We start from the raw sequence: 27,700 nt of genomic DNA on the forward strand, positions 1-27,700 counted from the left end.
GTTATTAGCCTTTCTTTTTCTGTATACAGTTGCTTTAAGAACCCAGACAACTTCATCCTGCCGCTCAGGTAGCCTACCTAGTGCTCAGGAGCTGTTTCACTGCAGAGAACTCGCCCCTCTCTGATATTTCTGACCCCCACTGACATGTCTGAGTGAACGACAGATCGAGGTGGAACCTGTATGGCCACGTGTATTATATATGATCAGTTTATTGCTGGTACCATTTTTGTGAGTACAGGAACAGGGATTTGTTTAGAACAAACTGCAAGATGAGTTCTCTGTTCTTACCAAAATACAGATTGCACTCTGGCTATTTTTGATGGCAAATGCAGCTTCATTTTCTTTTTACCAATGCCAAGCGTGCATAAACTTTTGCTATTCTGTTAACTTTAGAGAGGGGTCTGGAGTTTTTAATGAGCTGTTAGTACGCCAGCTAATGCCCTAACCAGCAGGAAGCGTTGGTAAGTAATCTTCGTTTTGGAAACAAGGACAAGCTAGATCAACAGAAGGGCATACTAAAACGTCTGCCTTATCTGCCAACGAACATTTGTTAGTATGGTGGGAGTAATAATTAAGTGTTTTTGAAAGCTGATAACGTTCTTCCAAGTGTGGGGAAGAACAAGGAAAGCAGATAATGATATATACCCTAGTTCTCCTACTCCCGTTGAGGCTGCAGTTTCAGATCCTCAAGTCCAAAGATTACCATCTCAGCAGCCGATCCTCCCCTCCTGAATTCAATTGCTCAGCTGGGAGACGAAGCATTAGGCTTATCTGTTTGCTGAGCTGATTGATTTCAGACCTCAGTCATCTGCAGCTTTGGGGCAGGGCTTGCAGAGTCCTACCTTTTGATGACATTTCCCCGTTGGAATGCGATGTGGTAACTTTCTGAGATTGCGTCAAATTAGTTCCATACTGAAGGGGAAGCTGTGGATACCGGCAGACCATCGTGTTGATTTTGGGAGAGAACTGAAACTCAGAAGAAAAGGCAGGACACACAGAACCCGCGCCATCAATCCTTTGGCTTGTTCAGTCATCTCCACAATCCAGTCTTCCGCTTATATTCCCTTTATATCAATTACTTTCTTACGCAGCAAAGGGTGTGTGTGTATATGTGTGTACATTATATATATGTACACATTCATTCCCAGTTTCGGTATGCAAGCTAAGTAAACTGAAAATAGCGAGAGATGGAAGCCCCTACAACCCCTAATGCAAAGTGTGGAAAGGTAGAAGTGTTGGAAGCAAAGCCCGTTTTGGGTGTGTGTGTCCTAACGTGGACAATTCGGGAAGCCCCTGGTGTATGAAATAACTCGAGCTATTAGTTAAACAAACTGGAGTGCTGTTCAGGTGTAACGATGCCTTTAGATCTTAAAGGTGAAATATGCTTTTGGCTTGATGCTGCCCAGCGTGTTTCAGTGTTACAGCTGATCTTTCCATCCCAGCAGTGCGGGTGGCAAAAGCTCTTCTCATACAAGATTGCCAGCACGAGTCCTTGGAGCCGATGCTGTCAGCCAAGTTTCATTTCCCCAGAGTTTCATTTTCCCATGCAATTATGTCAGGAGAAATTACAGTGTAGACTTACCCTCCCTGTTTGTGTGAATGCACTTTTTCACACTGATGGTCCTTCCTGTTTTTTCTTGGTTTAAATCCTTAAATTTTGTGCAAAGTCTGTGTAATTGCATATTAAACGTAACTGATAACCTTACTGTTGACATTTGCGTGTACTGAAATTCAAATTTAAATCCTCTTAACAAAAACAAATTTTATCAGTCTGAAAAAGAAGAAGCTGCCACTTGAGTGCTATGGTAGCACGTAAGATCTGTTGCCTCTACTGCTGCCCTTCCTTATTTTTAGAGGAAATCTTCGAGTAATGCATTTGCTGTTGGGAAGCCAGTTAGAAGTAACTTTCTCTATTGGAAAGCCAACTGCGTATTCTTTTACTTCCCTCAGAAGCACTGCTCATGGTATGTAATGTCTGTTTATCATTTCTTATGGGAAGTTATGGATGTACTTCTCAATGTACTAATTTTCTACAGCTTTTTTAATTACTCCACTGATTTCGAAGTATAGATTTGTGCCAAGGTACACCAGGGTATATTTGAACAAAATACAGAGCAATAAATTTGTAATTGTAATTCATGTCTGATGAATAAGCAAAGCATTAATTTTATTAGCTCTGCCGGCAGCCTCAGTGTTCGAGGAGTGTAGCGGGGCTGTTTTTAGGGCCGCGCTTCATGGAATTCCTTTGCAAGGCTCTCATTTATCAGGTGGTATCTGGCGTTGAACCGGTGTTTTCTGGGTAGATGTGTATGTTGGTAATCAATTACCCTTTTTTTTTTTTTAATGTCCAGAAATGTATGGATAGGCCTGCTTAGTAGTTACTTTAAGTAAAGCTTTCTCCTTCTTTTTATGGTTAAGAGAATGTCATGGAGAAGAAAAAAGTCACTCGGGTTGTTCCCTTTGGCCAACATGTGGTGTTAAGTTCTGGTGTGCTGAACAGTCGCTGCTCTGTGTTAGTGTTACTCATCCAGTGACTTCATCTGCATTGTTTTACTAAAAATGCAGATAATTATTGTAAATGGTTTTTAAAAACTGTTTCTCATTTCAGTAAGTCCCATAGAGGAATCCTAAAGAACTTTGTCTCATATCAAGAGAGACCAGAACTATGTGATGAGAAAATATTTCAGTGTTTAGAAGCTTGTAAGAACATGTATTATTCCTTTTGGGGATGTTGCTGCTGGGTTTAGATCAGGTGTTTCCTAATTTTCTTTTTTTTTTTTTAGTTTAAATTCACATTTCTTGGGTTTAATGCTTCATTTCATTGCACAGAACATCATTGTCATGGATTTTTGCCTTCAGTTATTTCCATTTTCTGCGACTGTATATTTTTGTTTGGCTATATATATTTATGGTCAAACAATGGGGGGAAGGGTATATGTAAAAAAAAAACATAGTCCAACAACATTAACTTGGTAGTATAGTTGATGGTAATCTGCTTAACCTTGGGATGGAAAAGTGGAGCATTGCAATACGAGATACTTAACAATGTGTGGTATCCAGTATAGTACAGAATCTTTCTTTGTCTTTTAAGGATCAGGTTCACTAATTTAAAGATTAATTATAAAGGATTCAAGTCAGCTGTGTTTTGTCAGAGCAGCACAGTGAGGCCACATGCATAACTTTTTTCCCCCTTTATCTGTCTTTGTTCATTTCTTTGGATGTACGTGACTGTTGATGTTCCTCTCTCTTCTTTGGTTTAAAGAGGAGCTCAGTAGTTTTTTTAATTACGTACGATATTAATGGTTACTCTGAACTTTTTTCCCTTTTAAGAGAGTGTTTGTGAGCAAAAGAACTGCCTCAAACCTTCTGAATTAAAGAACTGCAATCCATTGGAATAGCTGCTCTTTCTGACTTTTTTTTTCCGCAGTAGAAGCAGAATTTAGCTGCCCATGGAGAGAAGCTTCTTTTGCTGTAAAGATGGAAAGATGAAACTGCCTCAAAGAAAGGTGAATAGAGATGGTAGTGCTTTGTAAACGCGTACACCATTCCGTTGTTCATTCCCCAAGAGTCCAGTTCAAGAACGACCACAGTAGTGGTTGCTTCTGTAAGATCATTGCTGCTTGGTAGGGTGCTGGTCTTCAGCCCCTTTCGGAAGGATGCCTTTGGAAGAGAAATACAGGAGGACACACACTTGCCAGGCCTGTTCACATGTTTTAGTCAACTTTGTTTGCAAAATCTTCATTATTGTGTTGACTGTTAGAGGCAAAGTCTGACCTGTACGCAAAATGTGAAAGGACCCACTTTTGCAGTTAATTTGTGACGAAGACAATGCAGGATTTGTTGTAAATTCTCCAAAACCTTGTTTATACTGAAAGTGCAGTGTAATGGCTGGTGAGGATGGGCTGTATTTTGAATATTTATCAAACACAACAAATCTGTATTTCGAGGTGTTGCAGCTGAGCGTCTCGTAATGCTTGCAAATCCTTCATGGTAATAAGCCCTTCTCTGAAGAACCACAGAGTGATTTCTTATCTCCAAATGGACCTCTGGTTATTTCAACCCATTATCTACTCACCAAACAGTCTTAGATAACTGAAATTCATCTGTATAGGACTGTTTTCTATTCTTCCTCCTCTTTACCTATTTTCCATTGGAGTCCTTAGATACCCGATTCTTGCTTTCCAAATAAAATACTCAAATCAAACAGTTACGTTCCTACAACTTGTCTCATCTTTCCTGCTTTACATGAAAATGCATGCACACCCAAGTACCCTTAAACTCTTTTGATAAGATAAATGTAAATTGTACTTGAGAGTGTTTTTTTCTGAAAACAGCCTAGCTCTATTGTACAGATGTTCTTTTGGAAAATGGAATGCACTTCTCTTAATTATTAGCGCTGATGGACACGCTGCGAGCCCAGTATTTGCTGATGTCAGGTAGAATCGAAGATGTGGGTTCTTATGCTTGACAAATGTGACAGTAACTGTACTCCTGGCTGTCTCGGCTGAATGAATCAATCTCACATGCACGAGTACTTATCGGCAATCAGCTATACTGCATAAGCAGACTACCTTCCTTCCCTTATTTTGAGCACAGTCTGCAGGCAGCGTTATTTCTAAAGCACTGCATGCTACCGATTTGTTAGGTGCGGGAGCTCCGGCTTGCTCTTTGTAGCTGATGAACGTCTTGTAGTTTTTGTGCATTTCTCTCTTTCTAAAGGTCTTCCTGCTCTTGAGAAACTGATGCACTTCTATCCAAATGCATAACGGTAACTACTGAATGTCTGTGGCATTAATATATGTAGACATAAATAGAGCAAGTCCTCTACAAAAAAAAAAATGTATTTTCCCATCATATAGTATACCTGTATTCAGACACTATTTTTGGATAGAAAATTTGCAAGGACTTCCTGGAGCTCTGTACGTACTCAAGAGTACACAAACTACCTTCTGAAACCATCTCTACAGGAAACTGAGATTCACATGTACTTTTTCTTCTAAGTAGAATGATTACATTCATTGATACATATATCTATATACAGAAAAACACACAGATATATATGCTGTATTTTCAATTTGACAAGGAAGATTAATATAAGGGACAGTTCTCAAAAGCCAAGGTTTGTCAAGAGCCAGCGGAGGAAAAGGGAGACATGAAAGGAATGGACTGAGACAGTTCTGATCTTATTTGCAGTACTCCTATTTTGTAAGATATATAGAGAAGAATTATTTTTTCTTGGAACACAAAGACTAATGGGATGGCTTACAGAACTTGAAAGGCTATATACAAATAGCTGTTCTGGCTTACTTGTTTTCATGGCTATTATTTGGGGGTTACAGTCTTTGGTTTCATGACATAACTTAAGTTAGGAGGACAACAACCTGTGGGTTTTATATGAAACTGAAGATAGATCTCTACATTTATGATGAAATGAATTTTCAGCTGCAATAAATGCTTGCATAGTGAAGTGTTGTAGCAGTTGGACACTCGACAGAGCAGCATGGATATGTTCTTCACGCTTCTTGTACCCAGTGCTAAAGGAATTGCCTGCATTAGAGCTCCTCAGAAGTTTTGTTCATTAGAGTTCTGGTTTTCCCCCTTTCTCCATAGTGTTCCCAACCACTCAGTGTGATTTTTTTTTCCCCTGCTGTATCTTTTTAGTATCATTATTTGACTTTTCTTTAGGAAAACTATAATGATGAATTTGCTGTGCAAAAACATCTGTCCAGAGGGTCATGTGGAGTATGAAAACATTTCGTAAAACTTTGTTGTTTTTCTTCGGAGATAAGTTTCACCTGGGGCTGATGAACTGGGGAATCCTCGTGCAGATCTTGGACTAAATGCACGTAGGCATTTACTGTTACCCCGCATCTCTCCTTCAGTCCCGACTGCCATCACTTGAGTAGCAGAAGCAGTGTTTTAATTCCAAGAATTATTTCATTACTGAGAAAAAAAAAATACTAAGGCACAGATTCACAGTACTGATGAAAAACACTTGAACGTGCCTGCAAACTTTCTGAAAAATTCCCCCTCTCTTAGAGACCCTTTTCTCCACATTCTTAATTTCTGCGTGATTAATCAAAGAATAATTGGGGTAATTCATTAACGTTGACAGGCAAATTGTCTTCTACATCAAAGTACTGTTCTTTTAGCTCTCTGGCAGTGGACAAAATTAAATTTCTAATAGAAATCTTAGTCTTCTCCAAAAAGAAGTGGAAAACGTTATGTAGCATTGTACTTCTTGCTTGCAGGACACAGCCATTACAACTAACAGAACATCTGAAAGGTGAGAGTATTGTGTTTGAATACGTCGATCTGACACCATAATGGCAGTATTTAAACTGCTGAAGGTGAATCCATTTGCATTTATTCCTTAAATCGGGCCTTTGTCTTTTGCTGAGCGTTTCTTAATTTGCTTAGCTTTAAGATGTTCTTTTGCACCTTCTTTAAGCTTTTTTCTTTGTCTTGTAGCTTGAATTCTAATATTTTAATTTCAAGAGCGTTCTGTTGCGTGAACAAGAAGCAATGTGCGTATTACGAGCTCTAAGCTATTGTCAGAAGGATGCATCATGGAATGAAACAATGGCATTATGTCCAGAGCTTTCTGTGTTGGCGGATATTATCCTGCTGAACGGTAAATGCTTTCAAAAACTGCACTAGTTTCAGGATTTTTATTTCTTAACCTCATCTTTTCAAGTACGTAAGTAAAATTTGCTAACAAAAGTTTGGAGCTGTTGACCTGAAGTGGTTCTCAGATCTCCCCAAGTGTTTTGTAGGGTAAGTATTTACCCCCTAAAAGTGGTGGGGAGTTCTGTTGGTGTGTAGGTTTTTTTTTTGTTCTAATTTTTACTCTTTTCTGATGATACTTAAAAGGAGACTTGGCACGTGTTGTCTTTGCTAGCATGAGGGTGGACGGTTCTTTTGCCTCGCCAGTATTGGGTAGCACTTCGACAGAATGTCTTCCTTTTCCATTTCTCATATTCTAATAGAGGCATCAAGTAGCATTAGGATTTTATGAAACCTAATTAATTCAGAAAGAAACTGGTGTTTATACAGACACTGTATGATGCTTAGGGCTCTGAGTATGCTCTCATGCTTGATAACAAGGAAGAAAGGGATGGTTTTGGTCCTGAAAGTTATGTTATCTGCACTTAATTATATTTTCACCTTTTCTTCTGCAGCCCTTCCAACATCTTCCTTTGGAACAGTAGAGGGTAGGTGAAGCATTTTTAAGAGACAGGCTTCTCTTTGAAAAATGGCTAGTAAAGTGGCAAAAGAGGAGCCACGTTGTTTTTGTTTTATTTTCTCCTCAACAGGGCAAGGAAAATAGGAAAAAAGATCTCTTGCTGATATGAAATAGGCCTTTGCTGTAATGAATGGCCTGGGAGTTTTTCTGCTTGCTTTTCTTATCCCCACGTTGTGAAAGCTTGCTGTCCTGCTGGATTTTTTTGGAATGCAGAGGTGTGTTCTGGCTAAAAAAGCATGTGCTTTGCCTAACAAGCTTTACTCGCCATGGAGCCCAGCTGGCTGCTGCAGTCTGTATTTGTTTTGTCTTCACTAATATTTATATCCATGCTTTAAATTAAACTAACACTTTTTGCATTAAGTGACAACCCAAGCACAATGTCCATAAATGAGACCAAGCACTATAATCTACTAATTTTTGTTTTCAGTGTGCAGCATTATGTAATCAAGCAGCCTACTAAAAAGGAAGACATGGCAGTAACACTGGTGGCGTGTAAATGGTGCTAAACTTAAAGTGACCGGCCTTCGTTGAAAGACATATTTACGTTAAGTTGAGGTTTTAGCACTTCCCTTTGTATGTGGAGAGGACAAGTGAAGAGAGCAGGGTCTGGTCGGTCAGCACAAAATCTCTTCTGGTTACATCTCTGTCTTTTGCTATAGGAGATTTACACATGCCTTTGGCATGTGACATGTATTGGGGTCTGGGGGCTGGCACGGGTCCTGCCCGTGAATATGATAATTGTTCATAGCATCAGGCAAATATACAAAGCCTTGGCCTCTTTCTATTCTGATGTTAGGTGCCAGAGGATACTCTTTTATAAGATGCAGAAGCTGCTTGGGAGTTAAACAAAGAAACGACAACAAAACATAACAGAAAAACCAAACCAAACCAAGCACCAAGCCATCAGCAGAATCACAGAATGGTTAGGGTTGGAAGGGACCTTAAAGATCAACTAATTCCAGCACCGCTGCCATGGGCAGGAACACCTTCCATCCCGAAATACACATCTTTTTCTGTTTGGATATTTATTCTCACGGTGGTAAGGGCAGACTCTTTTTCTTCTAACGAGTTCATGTAGTTTAATGCTGCTGTGAGCTGAAGCTGCTTTCTCCCTTTGCTGCTGGGGTAAGTGGCACCTGACCTGCACAAAAATGTTTTCCTGTTCTTGTATTCGTTGTAGGCAGCACTCTGAGCTAGGTCAAGATGAAGATTTGAGTCTATTTGATGGTTGTCCATGTTACTCTCCAAAGAATTGCATTGCAGTGAGGCTCTAGACTTTTTTTTTCTTTACACAAATGTCAGTGGACAGATTTAGGGCCTGGATGTCAATTCAATTCACTTACAGGTTTGCCTCATGTTTATTAAACTGTGCCTGATCTGTATCAAAATAAGTTTCCTGAAGTCAAGATGACTGACAACGAAACCTCAGAAAGATACAAATAATTGCATTTGTAATTACGTTATCAAGAAAAAAACAAGGCATACTTTTATGCGTGATTTAAAAAAAATCTTCTAGCACTCCTTTCAGTACTGTGCAGAATAGACTGTTAAAATATCAGGGATGAATCTCTCTACACTTAATTTAATCTCAATACAGAAATGTGTCTGTCTAGGTCTTCTGAACTAAGCACTGATAATAATACATGAAATGTAATCTGTTAATGGCTTAAGGCATCTCTGCGAAGAGAATATATGGATTTTCACTTAATGCCATTGTTTGGTATATAAAAAAGAACACCAAAATGTTGTTGAGTAGTTGGATATTGCTGGGAAGAAAATAGGAGTATGACAAGGAAATCTCTTTAGCTGTAGTCAACAAACTAAAAAGAGGATAGAAATGAGTATTTCTACTGAGAGGTTGTCATCTACACTTCTGAGCAGAAGCGTTCAGCATTGTAACTTCAACCTCCTTCAAAAAAAAAAAGGAATTTCTGATGCCCACGGTGGAGATTCAGAAAGTGCTTTGGAGGCACTGTGGGTTTTACAGTATCAGACTTGTCTGAGGATTGCTATCCTAGCTTCTGAGTAGCACTGGGAAGCCATCAAGAAACAGTGTCCTTGCTTTTTTGAATTCGCTGCTGGTCAGTATTTGCAGTTCTATTGCATGAGAAGAATTGAGACTTAACCACAAAATATAAAGGTGTTTTATTATACTAGACATTCAGTTCAAACACAGGTAAGGTTAAAGGTGCTTCAGGTGTGGGACTACAGCAATTTGCAAACTCTTTAATGGATGCAGGAATGAGTTTTATCATCAGAATGCTCATTTCCCATTTTTTTTCTGAAGATGCTTTCCTTCATCTTCCTCGCGACTTAGTTTGAGTGAGAAATGAAGGCTGCTTCTGTCTTCAAAAATGTATTTTGTGTTCTTATAGTTTAGGAAAACTTACTAAAGTATACTTGCATGTCCGTAGGGCTCAGAATATCCATCTGTCTAAAGCTTAAATCCTTTAAAGAGTGAACTGCAGTTCTCTGGCCACCTCTCTGTAATCTTCATAACTTCTGATTTGTGAATGCGCATGAAAATTTCCCAGTGAATGAAAGACCTCGTGTTTTGTTCTTGTAAAATGAATTATTAATTTGTTTTGTACTGAGGTATGAGGAAATAGAGCTCCAGTTTACTAGATTATCAAAGCGTGTTCTGTACAAGCATATTGAATTAGCTATCATTCTCTGGATGTTCCAGCCGCTAGCACGCTAGTTGACTTAAAGCATTCCTGTATGTGTGTACGTATAGACATAAGTATTTCCTCCTGCTGGTGTTACAATATCAACAGTGGAAGTAAATTAAACTAAGTTAAATTTCCAATTTGGTCATTACGGTTCTATTCTATGCATCATTGTAGTGAAAGCACTGTTGTCTTAGACCTTGTGAATGTTCTGTCTTATTTTCTCCAAAATATTTGCTGCATAGCTTTAGAGGATTCACTTACCCTGTGATAAGACTCTTTAGTGCATAGAGGTTCCTGTGTCTGCTTATGTTGCTTGCGTGTGTTTGACAGGGAATGTGCTCTTTGGAAAGGGTTTGTGGTGCTTTGGGTGAATCAGTCTTTGGAAGCAGAAGCAGCAAATGTTGTGCATAGCTTTCCTAAAACTGAAAGGGAAGATAATTGTTTTGTAACAGTTTTTCTTGTGGGCACTGTGAGGGGACTAGAACTTGTCTTCAGCTCCTATTAGACAAAAAAGTTTTATTCTTATGGCAAGAAGCGACTTTGGCTTGTATGCCTTATTTGTTTGTTATATGCATCATCACTGAAACCCACAATTGTCAGAGAAGTTCTAAGCAATGGGGTAAATTTCTGTGCTACCAGTAGGCTTGTTTTGCTACAGAAAATATAAAAATGTCATGTATAATAACTCTTAAAGTCTTGACAGAATGGTGCATAGCTCCTAGGAAGCTTTTAAACGCAGAAGTGTTTCCTACCAGACTAATGCCTTTCTGGTTAGGCTCAACAATGGTTTTACCCTATGTAGTGTAGCTTTCTTTTTTTTTTTTTTTAATAAAACAAATAGTTGCTAATAGATGCACTCTGTCACTCCATTGCTGCTCATTTTCTACTCGTCTCCTTTTTTGCTGAGTGTATTTTGCCTCATAAATAAGTCATGCCACAGAGAGTCTGTGCTGTAGCATTTCCCATCCATCTTTCCTACTAGCAGAATTGCTTTGACTTTGATGTGGACTAATTAAGTTCACATTTTTTATGGACATCTTAAGAGTAGTTAAAGGAAATATAGCTGAAATATCTCTGCTTTTCTAAATGAGGCTGTAGGACTTGTTAGGACTTTGATCTATGTATCCTGAAGTTTTCTTTTCTGAAAGCAGCTATCTAAGTATTTCTATCAAAGTTGTACGGCAAACTTCCCAAGAGCATACATGTTCTCATAGGGAGAATCAGATTTCTGTGCATTTTGCCCTGCGTACGACAATCTCCGCAGCATGGGCAGTTAAATAATGCTCTCTCCACAACACCGGGCAGGTTTGTCTGTTTAGCCTGCTCCTTGAATTGCTTCCCAAGTCATGTGCTCGCAGATTAGATCAATACATTACCTAATAGGACGGTTAAAAACATTTCCACGATTTGCTGACGTGGGGGAACGGTGAGGTAAAGTAATAGATTTTGTACTAGATGTTAGAATACACTACTGCGGTATTGGCAAGCCCCTTGTTCTCATGTGAAACTTGCTACTGCAGTGGTGCATTGCAGGAAATAGATAAAAATCAACTCACTGCACATATCCACACATCATTCATATTCTGTGAAAAGAGGCATGCCTTAAGAACCCGATGTAGCTTACGTGTTTTCACAAGGCGCTTTCCACTTCTAAAAGAATGTTACTGTAGGAGAACATGCAATTTAATTTCAACCTGATCCATTATTTAAATTGTTTAAAAACACAGTAGGCTCTTAAATGCTTCTTTTGTCGAGCACTGGAGAAATCATTTAGACTTGTAAATGCTAGTGGTTTGGGTGAGCACCTACCAAAGGAGAAGCAAATAAGCTATTTCAGCATAGTTGTTTGAATTTAGGGGAATCGCTCTATTTCTTGTCCAAGTATCACTTCCTATTACCGGGAATTCATATGGGAAAGCCAGAATTACCTTTTTGGAGTATTCTCCTATTTTTCCTCTGGCCTGTGCTTTTAAATTGTACAACTTTTTTTTTTTTTCTACCCTCAATTTCATTTCAGCCTTATACCTGCTATGGAATTGTGTGTGAAAAGGTTAATTAAAAAAAAAAAAAAGGCACAAACATAAACCAGCACCACCACAACAAAATCTGATTCGGTGCCCAGCCCTTGGCATGGTGCGTAACCCAGGGTAGGAAGAGCAGGAAAAAAATCTATATGTATAGGTCAAATGATGACTACTGAGATCTTTGATTCACCCTCAGACACGATTCTTAGTTTCATCAAAGCACTCCGGTGTTAGGCTGACTCACTGCTCTCTTGAGAAGAGTCTTTTAATCAAAGCGTTGTTTTTAGAGCTTAGGTAGACTTTGGCTGCTACGCTGCTCTCATTTAAGAGCTTGCCTTTGTTGCAGCGATGATTCAGATTAACATGTTGTCTCTTCTGAGTGCCATCCATCCATCCAATCCGTCATCCATACCTACAATCCCTTCGTGTCAGGGTGTTGGAGCCTTCACTGTAAACTCCTTCAGGGTGCAGACACTCCGAGCTTAACATAGCACAAATTGTCAATAGGAATAACTCTCCCGCTGCATAGCGTAATTGTTTTAGAGCGCGAAGGCGTGATTACAGCACAAATAAATACCTGCAGCGCTCTACAAGTGTCGCTGCCCTTCGCTGGGAGACGCAGCACCAACAGCCGAGGTGGTGGAACAAAGGACGCAAGTGCTCCTCATCGGTGTCCGGGGGAGGTCACCTTTCTCAGGTTAGAAAAATCTGAATTGCGTGCAAATCATACAAGGCAAAACAGGGCAGTTTAAGACAATTCCTGCTGGTAAGAAAGGGACAGATGCGTAATGCAGCCCGTGTTGGAAAGTCTGCCAGCTGCGATGAAGGGTAGGGCTTCCCCGTGCGGGCAGCCCACTGTGCTCACTTGTGGTCTTGCTGCTGGCCCGTGGTATCCTCTTTTTTCTTTTTTGTAGGATCAGCATCATTCTTTGTGGGGCAACATGGTATAGAAGACAAAACAGTTTAAAAGAATGGCTCTGTGTAAATTTAGATGGATCAACAGAGCCATCTGAAGTGATACTGAAAGTCTGGGGGAAGACGCTGTGGTGTCAAGAAGTTGGCAACGCCGCATGAATCCAAGGCCTTATTTAAAAATAAATGAAGTTTTCATTTCTGAAAAGAAATTTCGCAGGAATTACTTGCTTGGACACTAATAGGAAACTGTTTCATGGGGACAAACAAGATGAATGTACTGATGTTTTCCATCCTGCCTTTCAGTGCAGAGCCACATTTGGGCTTTGATCTAATTGAATGAAGGACCACATAAAAGCAAGTCATTATTCTTGTTCTGAATCCTTGGGGAAAAAAAATGACTTCCTTGAAGTAGCTGACTCTGGAATAGGGAAAGGTTACTTTAGGATAGGACAATCGTAGCATATGGCTGTATAATGGCTCATAATATTAGGAATTACTAGATCAAGTGTTGTAGGTGACACCTGCGCAAGGCCTGGTTCTTTGTGGTTTAAAGCTAGCAGCACACTTCCAGGAAGGCTTTCCTGACTCTTACAGGTCAATCTTTGTAAATATTAATCCAAAATCCATGTTTATGCAGAGGAAAAGAAGGTTATCTTCTGAAAGAACTTTTTTTTTTCCGTTCTCTTACTGATTTCAGAGCAGCTGTAGTGTGTTGGGGCACACTGAAAATGGTCTTTAACTTGTTTTTCTAAATTAATGCCCTGCCCGCAAGAATTCAGAGAAGCATGTGGAGTTGTTCAGTAGAACAAACAAACCTGGTATTACCTGATATTTAGTATATGTAGAAGCTTTTTAAAAATTTCTGTATGGAACCTGTTTGCAGGTGGGTTTTTTGTTTGTTTCTGGTTTGGGTGTGTTTTGTTTTTTTTTAAGGGTCTCAAACTCACTTAGGGATTGCACCTTACAATTCAGATTGAGTCCTAGATGGGACCAGTTTTCACCTGCTGGCTAGGGAAAAGTTCCCCGTGTTTTTCTTGATTGTGCTAGGGAGTAACCCCCTGCCAATTTGGTGCTGAAATCGTACTGTTATGTGAATGAGCTATTCCAGTAAGTAGTCATTGTGCTCTGGAACCGTTCCCTAATATCCATTCCTATTTCACGGAGAGTTTGGAGAAGAAAAGTGAATGGTCTGGCTACTGACTCATAAGTCCGTGGGCACTGGGATAGTACTGGCTTTGTGAAAATTCCTGGGATAACTTGATCCAGACTTTTAATCCTTCAGCAGAACAGCCAAGTGTTACTTCAGAATTACTCGGAGTGTTTCTGCTTCCAGTGGATTTGTTGGAAGATGTTTTTATAGCTGGCCTCTTCTCAGTCGTGTTGTGGAGCAGCCCCTCCGTGTTGCTTACAGTTCATGAACCTGAGGGGTTCACCTACATGCTTCCCATGCCTTTGGGTCAGTGTGCTGGCTTTGTTACTGACAATTCGCTTTTATATACAGCACTTTTGTGGCGTTCAGCTAACTCTTGAAAGCATACCTCTCATTGTCATCCCTCCCTTCGAGCAGGAGGGTCCGAAGATCCATGACAAAATACTGTCAGATAGGCTTCCGACGTCATTTTTGTGGTTAATCTTACATTTGAGAAGATGTAAACTTCAGGAATTGGAAGCAGCTGAGCCATTATGATTTCTCTGGATGGGGATCCTGGTCCAGTCAAAATATTTGGCCAGCTGTGCGCTGGTTCCTGGTGGGTTAGCCACACTGTTGTGACATGTCGTCACTCCCCGAGAAGGTAGCTCAGGCTGCCTTGTTCATTAGGATAAAATTCTGTTCCTCCAGCCTCCAGAAAATTTGTCAGCCTGGCAGCACAGCACCCCAGAACACTTAGCAGAGGCTCGTCATTGCCAGATGAGGAAATTGAGATAATTTGTCAAGACCGAAAAAATACAAATGAAAAAGGAATAGGATTAGCATACTTCTAAATCCTTTGGACCAAAAAATACTAATTAAGGACATCATTCAAAATACTCTGATATTGGCCTCCAACGCTTCGTCTCCCTTGTGTGGTTGCTAATGTGCCTTCCATGAAGATAGGAGGGGAAAAAAAAAAGAAAATAAAGGCAATTAAAAACATTGCCTTCAGAATTTGAATTAAAAAATCAGAAAGCAAAGACTGCAGAAAAAAATATATTTTTCTCTAGCAGTGGTGCTTTGCAAACATACTTTGCACAAGTTTAATCCGTTTGGAAGAAAAAGGAAAAAAAAGATGTCTCCACAGCTCCTCTCGAGCATCTTTTTTCAGCAAGCTCAGCAATACTTTTTCCCTCTTTCATTTTTTCCCCCTTATAGGCAGAAGTATGTTCTGTCAGAACTTGCCTTGGGTTTAATCTAATCTACATAAGGACAACAAACTGCTCGTGTGGCCTGATGGTATATTTTTGTTTCTCCTTAAGCTGAGAGCTGTGATGTTTCTTAATTTTGGCTTTTTCGTGTTGAATTCTCACTTTCCACACCGTTGTGCTCCAACTTGTGCTGAGATGATGGGAGCCAGGCATCCTGTGTGGAGCACCCGGTGGCAGGAGGGAGCCGGCCAAGACACCGGCGCAGAGCAAACACCTTATATTTAATGCTTGCTGTGGAACACAGCTGAAATAGCTAACCGTCTTTTCCTGCTGCTGTAAGAGATCTAAATAAATTGTTTGGAATAGCCCAATTTAAGAAGTCACCTGTATTTGGCTTTTTTTTTTTGAAGGTGACTTCCTGAACATGTGTCAAACCCACAAAATTAGCGCACGGTTTTGCTGGCACTGGTAAGCCTCTTACTAGGGCCCCTGACCCTAGTGGGACTGGAAAAAAAAAGCACAGAATTGATGAAGTGTTCTTTAAAGAACAAAAGTCTAATCAGACGACAACCTGATTGAGACTTGGTTGCAGGAAGTGAATGAACAATACTCAAGTTGATTTTTTTTGAATCTGATGTGTCAGAAACGTGCGCTTACTCAGAGGAGCTCTGAATCATCCTGTCAGCGCGGGGAGGAGAGCTTTCTGTGCCGTGCCACAGACCTGCGGAAATCAGTCCCCTGGTTTTGCTTCTTGAAATCTAAGAGCCCTGCTTTGAAGTTTTAAGTATATAAACTTGCAAAATACCCCAGCCACCATATTGATGGATGATTGGCCTGTGGCATGCCTGCCTGAGGAAAGCAATACAGTGAATCTTGAGGTAAATTTGGACTAAGAAGTGATACAAGATTGTAAGGCTAATTTGACCTGAATTTGTTACTTCTGAGGTACAAAGAGTACTCTGAACAGTACTGAATCTTGTCAGCTGTGCTCTCCTATTGGCTTTCTCTTCCCACATGGCCAAAGCAACACTGCTGTTCGAGTAGCCGCAGGGTCTCCGTCTTCAGCACAGGAAGAAGCAGCGGTCAGTCATATGAGCTTTTGGGTTTATCTGCCCTTTTTTTTTTTTTCAGAAAGTAGACTAAGGGAAGCATGCCGCTCTTCACTCCATGTGCTGCTGTGTCTACATTACATTTGGACAAGAATTGGTTGCAGCGGCTTGGCTGTGGTCTAGACTAAGGCTTTGGACAAGCTGATGCTCTTCCACTACTTTCTCCTACCCACCTCTCCCCCAGCGTATGGAAAATATCTCTGGGAGACGAGGATGGGACTTGAATGGATGTATTCATTTGATTATCTCTTAATATCTAGTTTTAAATCCAATTTAAATACAGAAACAAAATCGGAGCAGGAGGGAAAGCGAATTACAGGTAAATCAGCTTGCAGGCATCTCGTGGTGTTGCCACGTTTTGCCTCTGTACGTCAGGCGTAGCACCTTATTCTGCCTAAATCGCTGCTGGAGTGTTGGAAGCAAAGCTGGCTTCGGAACAGGCTTCCTGATTTCTGACAGAAATCCACTTCGAGTTCAACAACTGGAACTCCTCAGCATCTCCTTGTGACTGGAGTTCACCTGTTTTTGTTGAAGTACCACCTTGTCAGGAATGGTTTGTTGAGCTGAAGTGACGTGGTTGCAGAACAGATGTTCTTCTCTGGGAGCGGAGCAGATGATGGTGTGACAGACTTGTGCTAGGAGGGAGAATTTCCCACATACTCTTATATCCTGTGAGTAGGCATATTGAGAGCTGCACAGCAAGTCCCTTAATTGGTGTGGACTGAGATTAAAGATTTTTCTGAAAAATTAGACTTGGTTTGGGGCTGGAAATTGTGATAATATATTAGAAAATGAAATAATCTTTCCTCTTGTTTCTGATGTGGCTCAATATTTTCAATATTTTGTCTTGATTTACACAAAGCTGACTTTCAAAGGTGGGGAAAGTAAAGTAGGTTTATCTTTGGAAGATTTTACTTTCCTAATATTTGTGCTCCTGCATAAGAACTTGTACATGATAAAACACTTGCCGGGTTCCATAGCTAGTTTATCGGCAATGTGTTAACTGCTTTGAGGGTATCTTAAGAATCTGCTTTTCTGAGTTGTGAACACGTACAGTGCGGCAACACCTTTCTTAGGATCTTTTAACCTCCCAAGCCTCCCACTGTCTTGTAAGTGTTACCTAGTTCATCTTTTCCTGTGGACCCTTGTGGTGAATATGGGTTGCAGATTGTGAAAGGTAGGAGGTCTTTGGCTCATAAATTTGTAACTGAAAACAGCTTTATTCTGAAGGTGCTTTGATATATTTGGCGTGAGCGTAAGAGGCAAGACTGCTAAAGCACCCTAATGGAAAACTTCTTTATAAAGATGTTTTCCTCTCGTGTACAATTAAATAAAAATGGAGCATCTAAAGCTACTTCTAGAATAGTTGGAAATGTGGAAGAATGGTTTGCAGTAGCTAAGGACTATTGTATGACTCCATTTTTTCTGCCCAGTTGGCTTTGCAGGAATAGCATATTGCCATTCAAAGCTGCTATTTGCTGGTTTGAGGGGCCGGTGAGAAGTGAAGCTGAAACAGGTTTGTAGGTTTTTGAGCACCTGACACCATATGCCCAGCGTGACCTTCTTGCTGTAGCGGGAGCCTGTGCTGACCTGGAAAATGAGATTTGGGACTGAAACTGTCAGACAACGAACTGCCAGGGCAAACCCAAGTGAAGATGATGCGCTCGTTTTCTCCACCACTGTTTCAATGTTAGAATGGTAAACTAATAATAAGCTGTTCTGACAACTTGGAGAGACTTGAAGTGTCAGCAGTCGCATTCATTTAACCTACTAATGCCTGCTGCTTTCTTTTTAACTCACTTTGTGTCACAGCTGTTAACAATATCACTAGCAGGTAGCCTGCCAGGGGTGGCCTGCCAGGGGTGGATTCTGGATACTGCCCTGCCTTACTGGTGGTTTATGGTCGTTTCCCTTTTGTGTACTGTGCACTAGATTTTACGTCCTCATTTGCTATGCTGGTTAAACCTCCTTCAGAGGAGATACAGAGCCATGGCTGGGGTTTGGACTTGCCAGCTAACCTTGTTTTATGTAGTAATAAAAGGAGATTAGCAGAGGAAAAAACACTGTGGAGGAAATGGGGATGTGTAGTGTTGCTAACTACTGCAGTTTTGTCAGGAATCATGCTAGTTACTGTGGGTGCCCGTACACAGCTTATCTGGTGCGGGACCATTTGAAAATAGTCCATTTCATTTTGAAACCTGCCTGTAGTCTTCCACCGGATAGAAAGTGGTCGTGGCCTCTTCTAAGGAACCTCATGGGGAGACCAGAAAGTCGAGGCAGAACTAAAGGGGCAGCAGACGGAGAGAGGCTCGGTGTGGACTGAGGAAAGGCTGGTGAGGGGCGGTCGGGGAGGGAGAATGGGGATAAGGATGGGGAGCGGGATACCTGAGGGTGGGGAGTGTAAAGGAGAGGCAGGTTGGAGCCCAGCAGTCATGGGAGAGGGTGTAGAGGAAGGGGGACACCTCAGGTTTACACCTCTGGGTGAGGTGAGGGGCGTTCTGGTGGCGGAGCCATACCCGGGGAAGGAGCAGAGGCAGGCTTTGCCTTCCCCAAAGCAGCAGGCCGCGAGCGGGACCGGGCTCGCTCTTTGGCAAAGTCCAGACTTGTTTTAAAGCAGGCTTGTGGCTTTGTGGGTCCGGCCGATTCTGATTACTCATTTGCAGTGTTCTGTTGCCTCTTAGTCAGAGCGTAGCCTCAAGAGATGGGAGCGGGGTGGGAGTATTATGAAACAAGGTAATTGGATTATTTGGGGGGGGGGTGGCAGGGTGGCAGCTTTGTTGTAACTTAGCAAATTGTTTAAAAGCACATACAGATGAAAAGGAGACAGCTAATCTGGTTAAGAATAGCCGATATGGTTTTTGATATTGATTTCTTTCCTCACTCTGTCTCTTAACCTTGTTTTCTTACAATTTTAGAAAAAGAGTCTTGAGCGATACTGAACTGATAGAGGATTTGGATAAAACAGCTTCTTTAAATAAATGATGGAACTTCTTTTAACCACCCGCTGAGTTCTTCTGCATGTTTATATTTCTTTTAATTTTCATTCAAATGAAAATTAATATCCCAAGAGTTTTTGTCTTTTTGCCTAAAATGATCAGTTTTTACATACTTATGTCATCTGTTTACAATACATTTAATGCTAAAAGATTTATTTTTAGCTGGCTAAGTAAAATAGCTGGTTGCTCGAGTTGTTGTCATAGCAGCAATCTTAACAGATAGGCTGATCCTATTTAGCTTTTGCAGCCAAAGAGCAACCGTTAGGCAACAGTTTGACAGTTCTGCAGTATTTTTCTAAAGATGGAAATTGTGCTGCTGGTGGTGTTGTTTTTTTTTTGGGGGGGGGGGGGGAAGCTACTTTAAAATATTTTTCTGTAGGTGTGTAGAGTTTGTATCAACTGGTTTATTTTCATCTAACAACTTTGGAGAACTTTGGATGCATGGCATGTGAAATTCAGGATTTGTGTCTTAATTTGTAGAAGCTTGAAATTCACAGTGCAGAATATTGCAAGCTGCTTTGTTTTTTTCTTAATTTATTTTAAAATGTTTTATTTTTAAAGCCATGAATATTCTGAAAGAAAAATGCCAGACTAGAAAACAGCATTGTGCATCACTTATTCAGCACTAATTTTAAGTTGTGGCAGACTGGGCAAATACTGCTGGAGAACTTTGGGGTTTGTCTTGGGTTAAATACGCTGCCTCAGTTAGTAGATCACAGCCCTTACTATTTTAGTAAATCCTGATATTTTTAATTTTTTAATGTGAAGGGGGAAAAAAGGGCTTCTAACATTGATGAGCAAAGGAATTGATGACCAAAGTATTTTCAAATCAGTCTATGAAATAAGATGCAGTCAACGCCTCTACAACTGGTATTTGTAGCTCTGATCTCTTACAGAAGTCCAGTAACTCTTAAATGTGTTTGAATGTAGTTGTCTGTGAGTAAAGTGAATTTATTTGCGGTGAAGAATTCTTGCTGTCTGTATCTTCCGATCAGATGGTATTGGACTTGAAGTCTTTTTGGTGTTACTGAGCAAAAGGCTTATCTCTCAAGCTCTCTGAAGTCTCTGACTAGACAGTCATTATTCGGTGGATCTGTTGAAGAACCTGAGTTGAATGCCAAGAAAAGGTTTTGGGTGTTGTTAGCTTATAGAATGCTTTGAATATGATGAGAGTCAAAAAGTCCATTTAATCTTCTCGTTGTTTTGTGCAAGCCTACTTAAAAAGTATCATTGTCTTAGGACTGTAAACTCTCACGTCAGGTTTATATGCTTATTTCAAATGAGTGAATCATGGTAACTCATCTCATACTTTCCCATTTTGCATCTCTTGGGAATAGTCAGCTCTTCACTTGCCAAACTTGAATCAGATCCAGTCTGTGAGAGTGGTAACTGTGACTTCTGTGACTCCCCACCTGGTATGAATTTGCAGTTGCACCACTCTTTTCATGGACTGGTATAAGGAAATCTAATGAATGAATCTGGCAGAATCTCCTGGCAGAGAAAGAAAATCATAGAATAACCCGAGCTGGAAGGGACCCACAGGGATAGAATCAAAGAATCATTAAGGTTGGAAAAGACCTTAAAGATCATCTGGTCCCATCCCTCTACCACCAATATTACCCACTAAACCATGTCTCCGGATCATCGAGTCCAACTCCTGGCTCCACACAGGACCACCTGAAAACCAAACCCCATGTCTGAGATTAGCATCCAAGCACCTCTTGAACTCTGGCATGTTCAGGGCCATGACCACTGCCCTGGGGAGCCTGTTTAGTGCCTGACCACTCTCTTGGGGAAGAACCTTTTCCCAAAGAACCAAGAGAGAGAGGATGCATCCAGATCTCTCCCCGGTCTCGATACAAGTAGCAGTGACTGCTTACATCTGCTTGAAGCGTTCATTAAACTACAGGCTGTAAATGGTTTGGCTGTCGTCAGCTCTTAGAGGAGACCTACTCTCTGTCAGGACTTGGAAATGTATTGGGTAAATGGAAGAGAGTTCTCCGTTAAGACATCTAATCGGTGTTTTTGTCACACGGAGGCAGAACTCCTGGTTCCCCTGCTGGCCTGCAACATTCAAAAAGTATCGAGTAAAAGAGAAAGCTAGTGGTTAGATCTACATCCATTTAGTTGGACTTGGATATATATATATTTCCGTTGTTCTTATTGTGTGTATCTTTCTCTGTTTCAGGCAAAGTCGTGCATTTGTCATATGTGTGGTGCCCACCTGAATAGACTCCACTCTTGCCTCTACTGTGTCTTCTTTGGCTGTTTTACAAAGAAACATATTCACGAGCACGCGAAGACAAAGCGACACAATTTAGGTAAGCTGTCATCCTGATGTACTCACCATTGCTTTGTATTAGCCTCTCCAATTCCGGGCCAGTAAGGTGGTGTGTTCTTGTAGCAAGCTCATTAGACAGGGAGATCATTTTTTTTGTGTTCTGGGTTGATTAGTGGCATTATTTTAAAGCTGGTGCTTAAATTTGCACTGTATCACCAATAAGCTTTTTGTCTACAGTGTACTAAGCAGCAATAATTCATTTTTTATCTTAGTATTTATGAATTAACATCATATGGGGAAAATAACAAAAATGTGTGTAGACAGAGCTGACTTTTTTCTAAGTTTGAAAAATGGTCATTTTAGTGACTAAACTAGAGTCGTGTTCATGTTTGTAATGTTCAAAGCCAAAATAATTCAGCCTTGCTTTCAGATAAGTTACTCATTTCTTATAGTTTAGAACACTGTTTTGTTTTGTCTTGATGCTCTAATATTACAAAATTTACAAGAACAATATTCACTGTGATTCTGCCCTCCCTAGCCACTTGCAGGGAGGGAAAGTATCCTTTTCTTCCCTCCTTATCAAATTAGTTATACTTATTTCCAAAAAATTGAATTCTGTTTACCACGTTTAAGTCTATGGTAGCCAAACTTCATGAAACAGCTCTGCATCAAAACTTTTTTTTTTTGAATAACTGTAATCAGGCATTTCAAGTTGCAGTTGTGTATGTAACCCCTTCCCGTGAACAGTAGCACTAAAGAATTACAGGGACAAATGAACACCGATATTTCATACAAGTCCATATATTATCCGAAACATTTTCCTAGCCCTTTTCCAGGATCAGGTCAGCTTTGCAAATTTTCTGGTTTTTGAGGTTTTCCTTGTACTGTACTTATTTCAACATCGTGCTTGTTACTATGACACGGTGATATCCTGAACAACAATTAGCCCAAAATTAAAAAAAAAAAAAAGTTATTTTTTCTTTACTTTTTTTTTTTTTTAACTTCATTTGGAGGATGAAGTCATCAAGGTTGGTTCCAATGGGACTAAATTGGTTCTGAATGTCAAATGACCATATGCTATTTGTGACAAATGTTTATTAGCTTAAGTAAGGAAAATGAGGATGCTAGACCTTGGGATTTCATGTTGTTTAGCTTGCTACTTAAAGCCACAACAAAAACAGAAGCAAGCATTGGTTTGAAGGAAGAAACCAGAAGAAAGCATTGGTCTTGAAAGAAGGAAGTAGGGTGCAATACAGAGAACATTTTTAATGAAATATTTATTGAGGGGGGGAAATAAGATCATGAAAAATCAGAACTACAGTTGAATCCAATTTCGCTTGCTATACAACACAATTTTTCTTTGAATGAAGATAAGTTCTTGATAGAATGATACAGGAAAAAAGACATTTTTCCTGAAATAAATTTTCTCTTTACTGTTGTGGCTACCTTCTCATTTCACTTACTGTAAGTGCTAACGGAACAGTCTTTATTTTCCTTGAAGATAAAGGCGCACTAGAAGGCCATAGTGCTGTGTAATGCTGTGCTTAAGAAACTTGCATGTAAGTTTACTGTTTATGGAAAAGATGACTTAAACCAGCAAACTGTTATACTTTCTTCCTCCATGTGTCAAGAAAGAAAAATGTAGACTTCGTAGTGGTGTAGCTTAAGTTTCTAAACTCTCTGAAAAGTAGAATAGTGTAAAAATAGTACTGAATATTCACGATGTTTATGAAATTGCTGGCTTTTAGAGAGTGACATGGTCATAATTCTTGGTGTCAAGGTAGGCATCAATATTCAGTATAAACTGAAGCACAGGTAGCTGTACTGTAAATAAGAACCGTAAGAGGAAAAATGAAATGTGTTACCATGAGAAGACACCTGAAATCAGTGAGTGCTGATAAGGCCACATCTGGAAATGTGGATGTAGTCCCGGGCAACGTGCTCTAGGTGGCCCTGATGGAGCAGGGTGGTTAGACAAGATAACCCCCAGAGGTCCCTTCCAACCTCAGCCCTTCGTTGAATTTTTTTTCTTTGCATGATGGCTCAGTGGCAACGTGTTGCTCACCGTAATAGAACGGTTGAGGTTTGGAAGTGGGGCGTTGTTTGGTTTAGAAATGCTGAAAACAGAAGTAGGCTAATGTGCTCATGTTCCAGGACAAAAAAAAAAAAGGCAACCAAAAAACCTATATGATATTTTAAATCACTTTTTACATGGTATAATCTCCAAAGAGCTTTTAAGGTCAGTTCTTTTGGTTAGGTTGCTTGGCAACCTTTACCAGTGCAGAAGTAGAAATTAGTAAAAACTCCAAGGATTTCACTCTAGTAAAATAAATAAATAAATAAATAAATAAATCTGTTTTTCTGGTAAAATGTATATATGTATAAAAAACCACTTTGTGCCACTTTAAGCTTATGGCCAGGCTTAGGGTTTAAAAAAATACAGTGCTAAATTAAGACCATTAGAAGGTATTTGGCTGTTTATCTGTGGATACTGCGCAAACATTGTAATATTTTTACCTTCAAGCTTGCTGTATTTAAGGAAAACTCTTTTAAAAGAGCCTTTTAATTGTACGCGTTGTGAGCTGCTGTTTTAGCTATGTATTTGGGAAGCCTAAATTCTTCCATGTTAATTTTTGTGCAAGTTAGAATTTGGTAGTGTCTGCTATAGTGAAATGTCTTGTGTTTCCTTAAAAAAAAGGAAAAGAAAAACTGGACAGAGGAGGTAGGTGCTTTGAGGATGCACTCTTGCTTAAAGACTTAATTGTGTCACACCATGAAAATAACTGCAAGAGTGCGTAAGAGAAGGTACTTAACAAAAGATACACAGCCTTTAGATAAAAAGGGGCAAAGCTGACGCAGAATACCGTCTAATATCATTCCAAAGAAGTATTTGTTTGCAGTTAAATGGAAAGTACTCAGTGCTCACACGCATACAATGTGAAGATAGTACAACTGACTGCTTGATTTCTGCTTTTGGAGGTTCCTTTTTTTTAATGTATGTTTTGGTGTTTAACTTCCAGCTGCATGTGAAATGAGCTGTAAAAATGTGTAGTTTTGCTAGTATTTTTGGTTGCATTTACTGCTGCAATTTTCGTTGGAGAAATAACATCCGATAGGCAGAAATGGGTTAAGTGCTTAGAAATTTCAAAACGAACAGGAATTATTTTAAAACACTTGGTGACTTTTTGCTGAGCCAACATCAGTCTCCATGGAGACTAGCAGGAGTTGCACACTTAATCAGGGTTCTAAGAAATATCGTAGATTTCAGCTGTAACAGCTGTCTGAGCACTGGAAGTGATGTTTTTGCAGCTAACTGCTATATGTTTCAGGAGCCTTCGGGATCATAGTCTAGAGTGTTCTTAAAATACACCCCTTGTTATCTCTGCTTCCCTGAGCAATACAAATTAGACACTGGCATCATGACCTTACAGTGATACCCGTGCTCTTGCATCTGCTTGCCTGTTAATAATACTGTACTTACTTGAATGCATTCCTTAAATTGTGGATATGGGTGGCGGGTAGGTGAGGTAAAATCCAGCTATATGGATTTTTTAACCTTTTTTTTAAACCTTCTGCATTGCACAGGCTCACCGTGGTAGGTTGATACTTCCACTAGGATGGGAATTGTTCAAGCAATATGCAATTTCTACACAGATGTGAAAACTTTTAGAAAGAGGTATATAAGACCAGCCTTTCCAGGGCCTCAAAGTCTTGAGGCTACTCAAATTTTTCCTGTTCTGTTTCAGAGCCGTGTTGCTGTTACGTAGTTTTTCGGTTTCATTTTGAATGTTCTCTGTGAGTGAATAGTTTGTTTCCTTTACATAATATCTAAAACTTTTTAGGGAGGTTTATCATATGAGAAAACAAAATTGCTGATTTTTCAGAATGGAATATTTATGTGACCTTTCTTGGCAGTTTTCCCCCACATGCTTTTATTTTTATATATGAATGCACACATGCATGTGTGCAAGAAAAATAACTGGTGTGGGGCTAAGGAAGATCCACGTTACAGATACTCTGAGTTAGATTAGTTCACTTAGTTCACTGTTTTAGATACTCTCTTGACACATTTAGTAGTATCTTAGAAATGGCACATAATATATTTTTTGGTTGAAGTCTTGGTCTACTCTGAGGCCCTGTTAGAGATAACCAATGAACCTCTGTCCTTCTAGTTCACTTTAAAGACTGAATAAGAAAGAGGTGGAAAACTGACATACCATTTGGTTTCTAAGAAGACTGGCAAACATAGTCCTTTTCAAAATGAGTCCTCTTAGAGTGCATTCGTTATTTATTAGATCACAAACTGTTGAGGAACTGGTTCTTCTAAGTATATGCTCCAATAAGTCTGTGGTGAGAGGAACTGGATGGGTGAGCATAGTAGTAATGCTCGTAGGGTAAGGTGGGGATGTTTGTTTGTAGAATTCAGAAAATTTCCACTTTCCTTAGAAAACAACTAAAAATGTTCACCTGATTCAAATGAAACAACAAAAAAATGGTTTCTATACATAAAGTCAGTCACAGGAAAAAAATCCTATCACCGCTGCTAATGTGTAGCTCTTGGAATTTAATATGTAGGAACAGAACAATTTTACGTTAAGACATGACAGTAAAAAATATTTAATTTCCATTTGAGTTGGAAAGTATTGACAGTAATGTTAATTTTGCACGATGGCGGCAAAGTAGAGTTCTTCTGTAAACAAGTGAGACTTTGATTATACTTCCCTGTGTGGAAGGGCAATTAACACAGTTCCCAGTGCAGTATATTGCAGTGCCAGAGTAGCAGTCTGCTTTTTCCTTTTGCATCCACCTCCAGAAAGGGGTAGAGAAGGTCATCTGGGCATTTTACCAGCCTCTTGATTTGACTTGAGTTCTAATGCTTTGCTTTACTGTAGGTGTTGGAGCAAGAAGCCTCTTAAGGAGATGAAGGCAAATGGGAAATAGGATTTATTATATTACAGTTCTATCAGAGATTCATCATGTCAGATTAACATGTCTTTTTGATAATTGCTTACTTCCTTTCTCTTAAAACAAACAAACAAACTGAACCTAATTTGTCTAGATCAAGTGAAGAATTTGACATTTTGTCCCCTTGGAAATCTCTAGTTAGGTAGAAATGACAGGGATTAATATAAGAATTGTGTATGTGAGGCTGAATAAAGGGAGGCTGATAAAAAGTATATTGAAAGTAGTGTGAGCAGGATGCAGACTTCACTTGCAGAATCAGTCCATGTTTTCTGCTATTTGGCAGTAACTGAGGAGGAGTTCGGTCTCTGGGTGGAATTTGTGGCGGTCACAAAGTTCAGAGGTATTGCTTACACCGAGGAGGGCTGGGTAGTCCCGTGATAAGAACTAAATAGCCTCGTTGCCTACAGGAATAAAAATGATATGAAACTTCATAATAGGAAGCATGAACTCTTTGTATCTCAACATAATAATATTCTTGTGATGTAAAGCAGAGGATTGGTGATGGGAAGCAGAGGAGGAGGAAAGCATTTTGGATACGTTGGTCAGGTATAGGGCGTATGAATGTGAACCTCCATTGTTTCTCATAGCCGTTAAAAAATCTGTTCTAGGATGCATCATGCAAAGTATTGCATTTAAAAAAAAAAACAAACAAAAAACACAAAGCAAATTCTCATTTGCTTCTACCGTGGCATAAATTTTATAAACCAGACTGAAGTAGTAAGAAGCTGGCAGGCAGTTGTTTATTGCAGTTTGTCTTCTGCTAGGAGTTGCTCTGGTAACTGTGCAGGTAGCTGTGAGCTCTTGTAAGCCTTCTCACAGAAGCTCTTCTTGGTATCAGAAATGACTCCTGAAGAGCTCTCTGTGCTCCTGGACTATCCTTAGCCCTCAGAAAGCTACCACCTGAATACTTGCCTGCATATTGTCAGCTCTGCATACATCTGCTTGCCTCAGCCCCAGCTACTAACTTCTGTGCAGTTCTGGACCTTCCTGCTGCATTTATTGAAGATGGTGCTTTGAGGTAAGTCTGCACTGATCAGATGAGAATATGCAGATGAGTATAAGCAGTTTGCATCGTGTCATATGGAGCAGCACAAAACCTGGTCACTGACATCGGGATTCTGCCCCCAGATTTCAAAGGAAGATTAAATC

General features: G+C 39.9%; 1 protein-coding gene across 8 annotated transcripts in view; it reads left to right on the plus strand.

Annotated features, from left to right (window-relative positions):
* USP22 (ubiquitin specific peptidase 22) overlaps nt 1-27,700 on the plus strand; it is a 100,027-nt gene that overhangs the window by 17,253 nt on the left and 55,074 nt on the right. For 4 of the 8 annotated variants that reach the window (XM_080557444.1, XM_080557443.1, XM_080557442.1 and 1 more), the window contains one exon: nt 21,494-21,626. In XM_080557444.1, coding sequence (XP_080413570.1) covers nt 21,494-21,626 — 133 coding nt within the window. Of the gene's footprint in view, nt 1-6,508; nt 6,635-7,189; nt 7,215-21,493; nt 21,627-26,503; nt 27,570-27,700 lie in introns of those variants that run through there. The other 4 variants (XM_080557446.1, XM_080557445.1, XM_080557449.1 and 1 more) reach the window with 4 other exon arrangements.

Source organism: Anser brachyrhynchus (assembly GCF_964034855.1).
Source record: "Anser brachyrhynchus genome assembly, chromosome: 15".
Taxonomy (NCBI): domain Eukaryota; kingdom Metazoa; phylum Chordata; class Aves; order Anseriformes; family Anatidae; genus Anser; species Anser brachyrhynchus.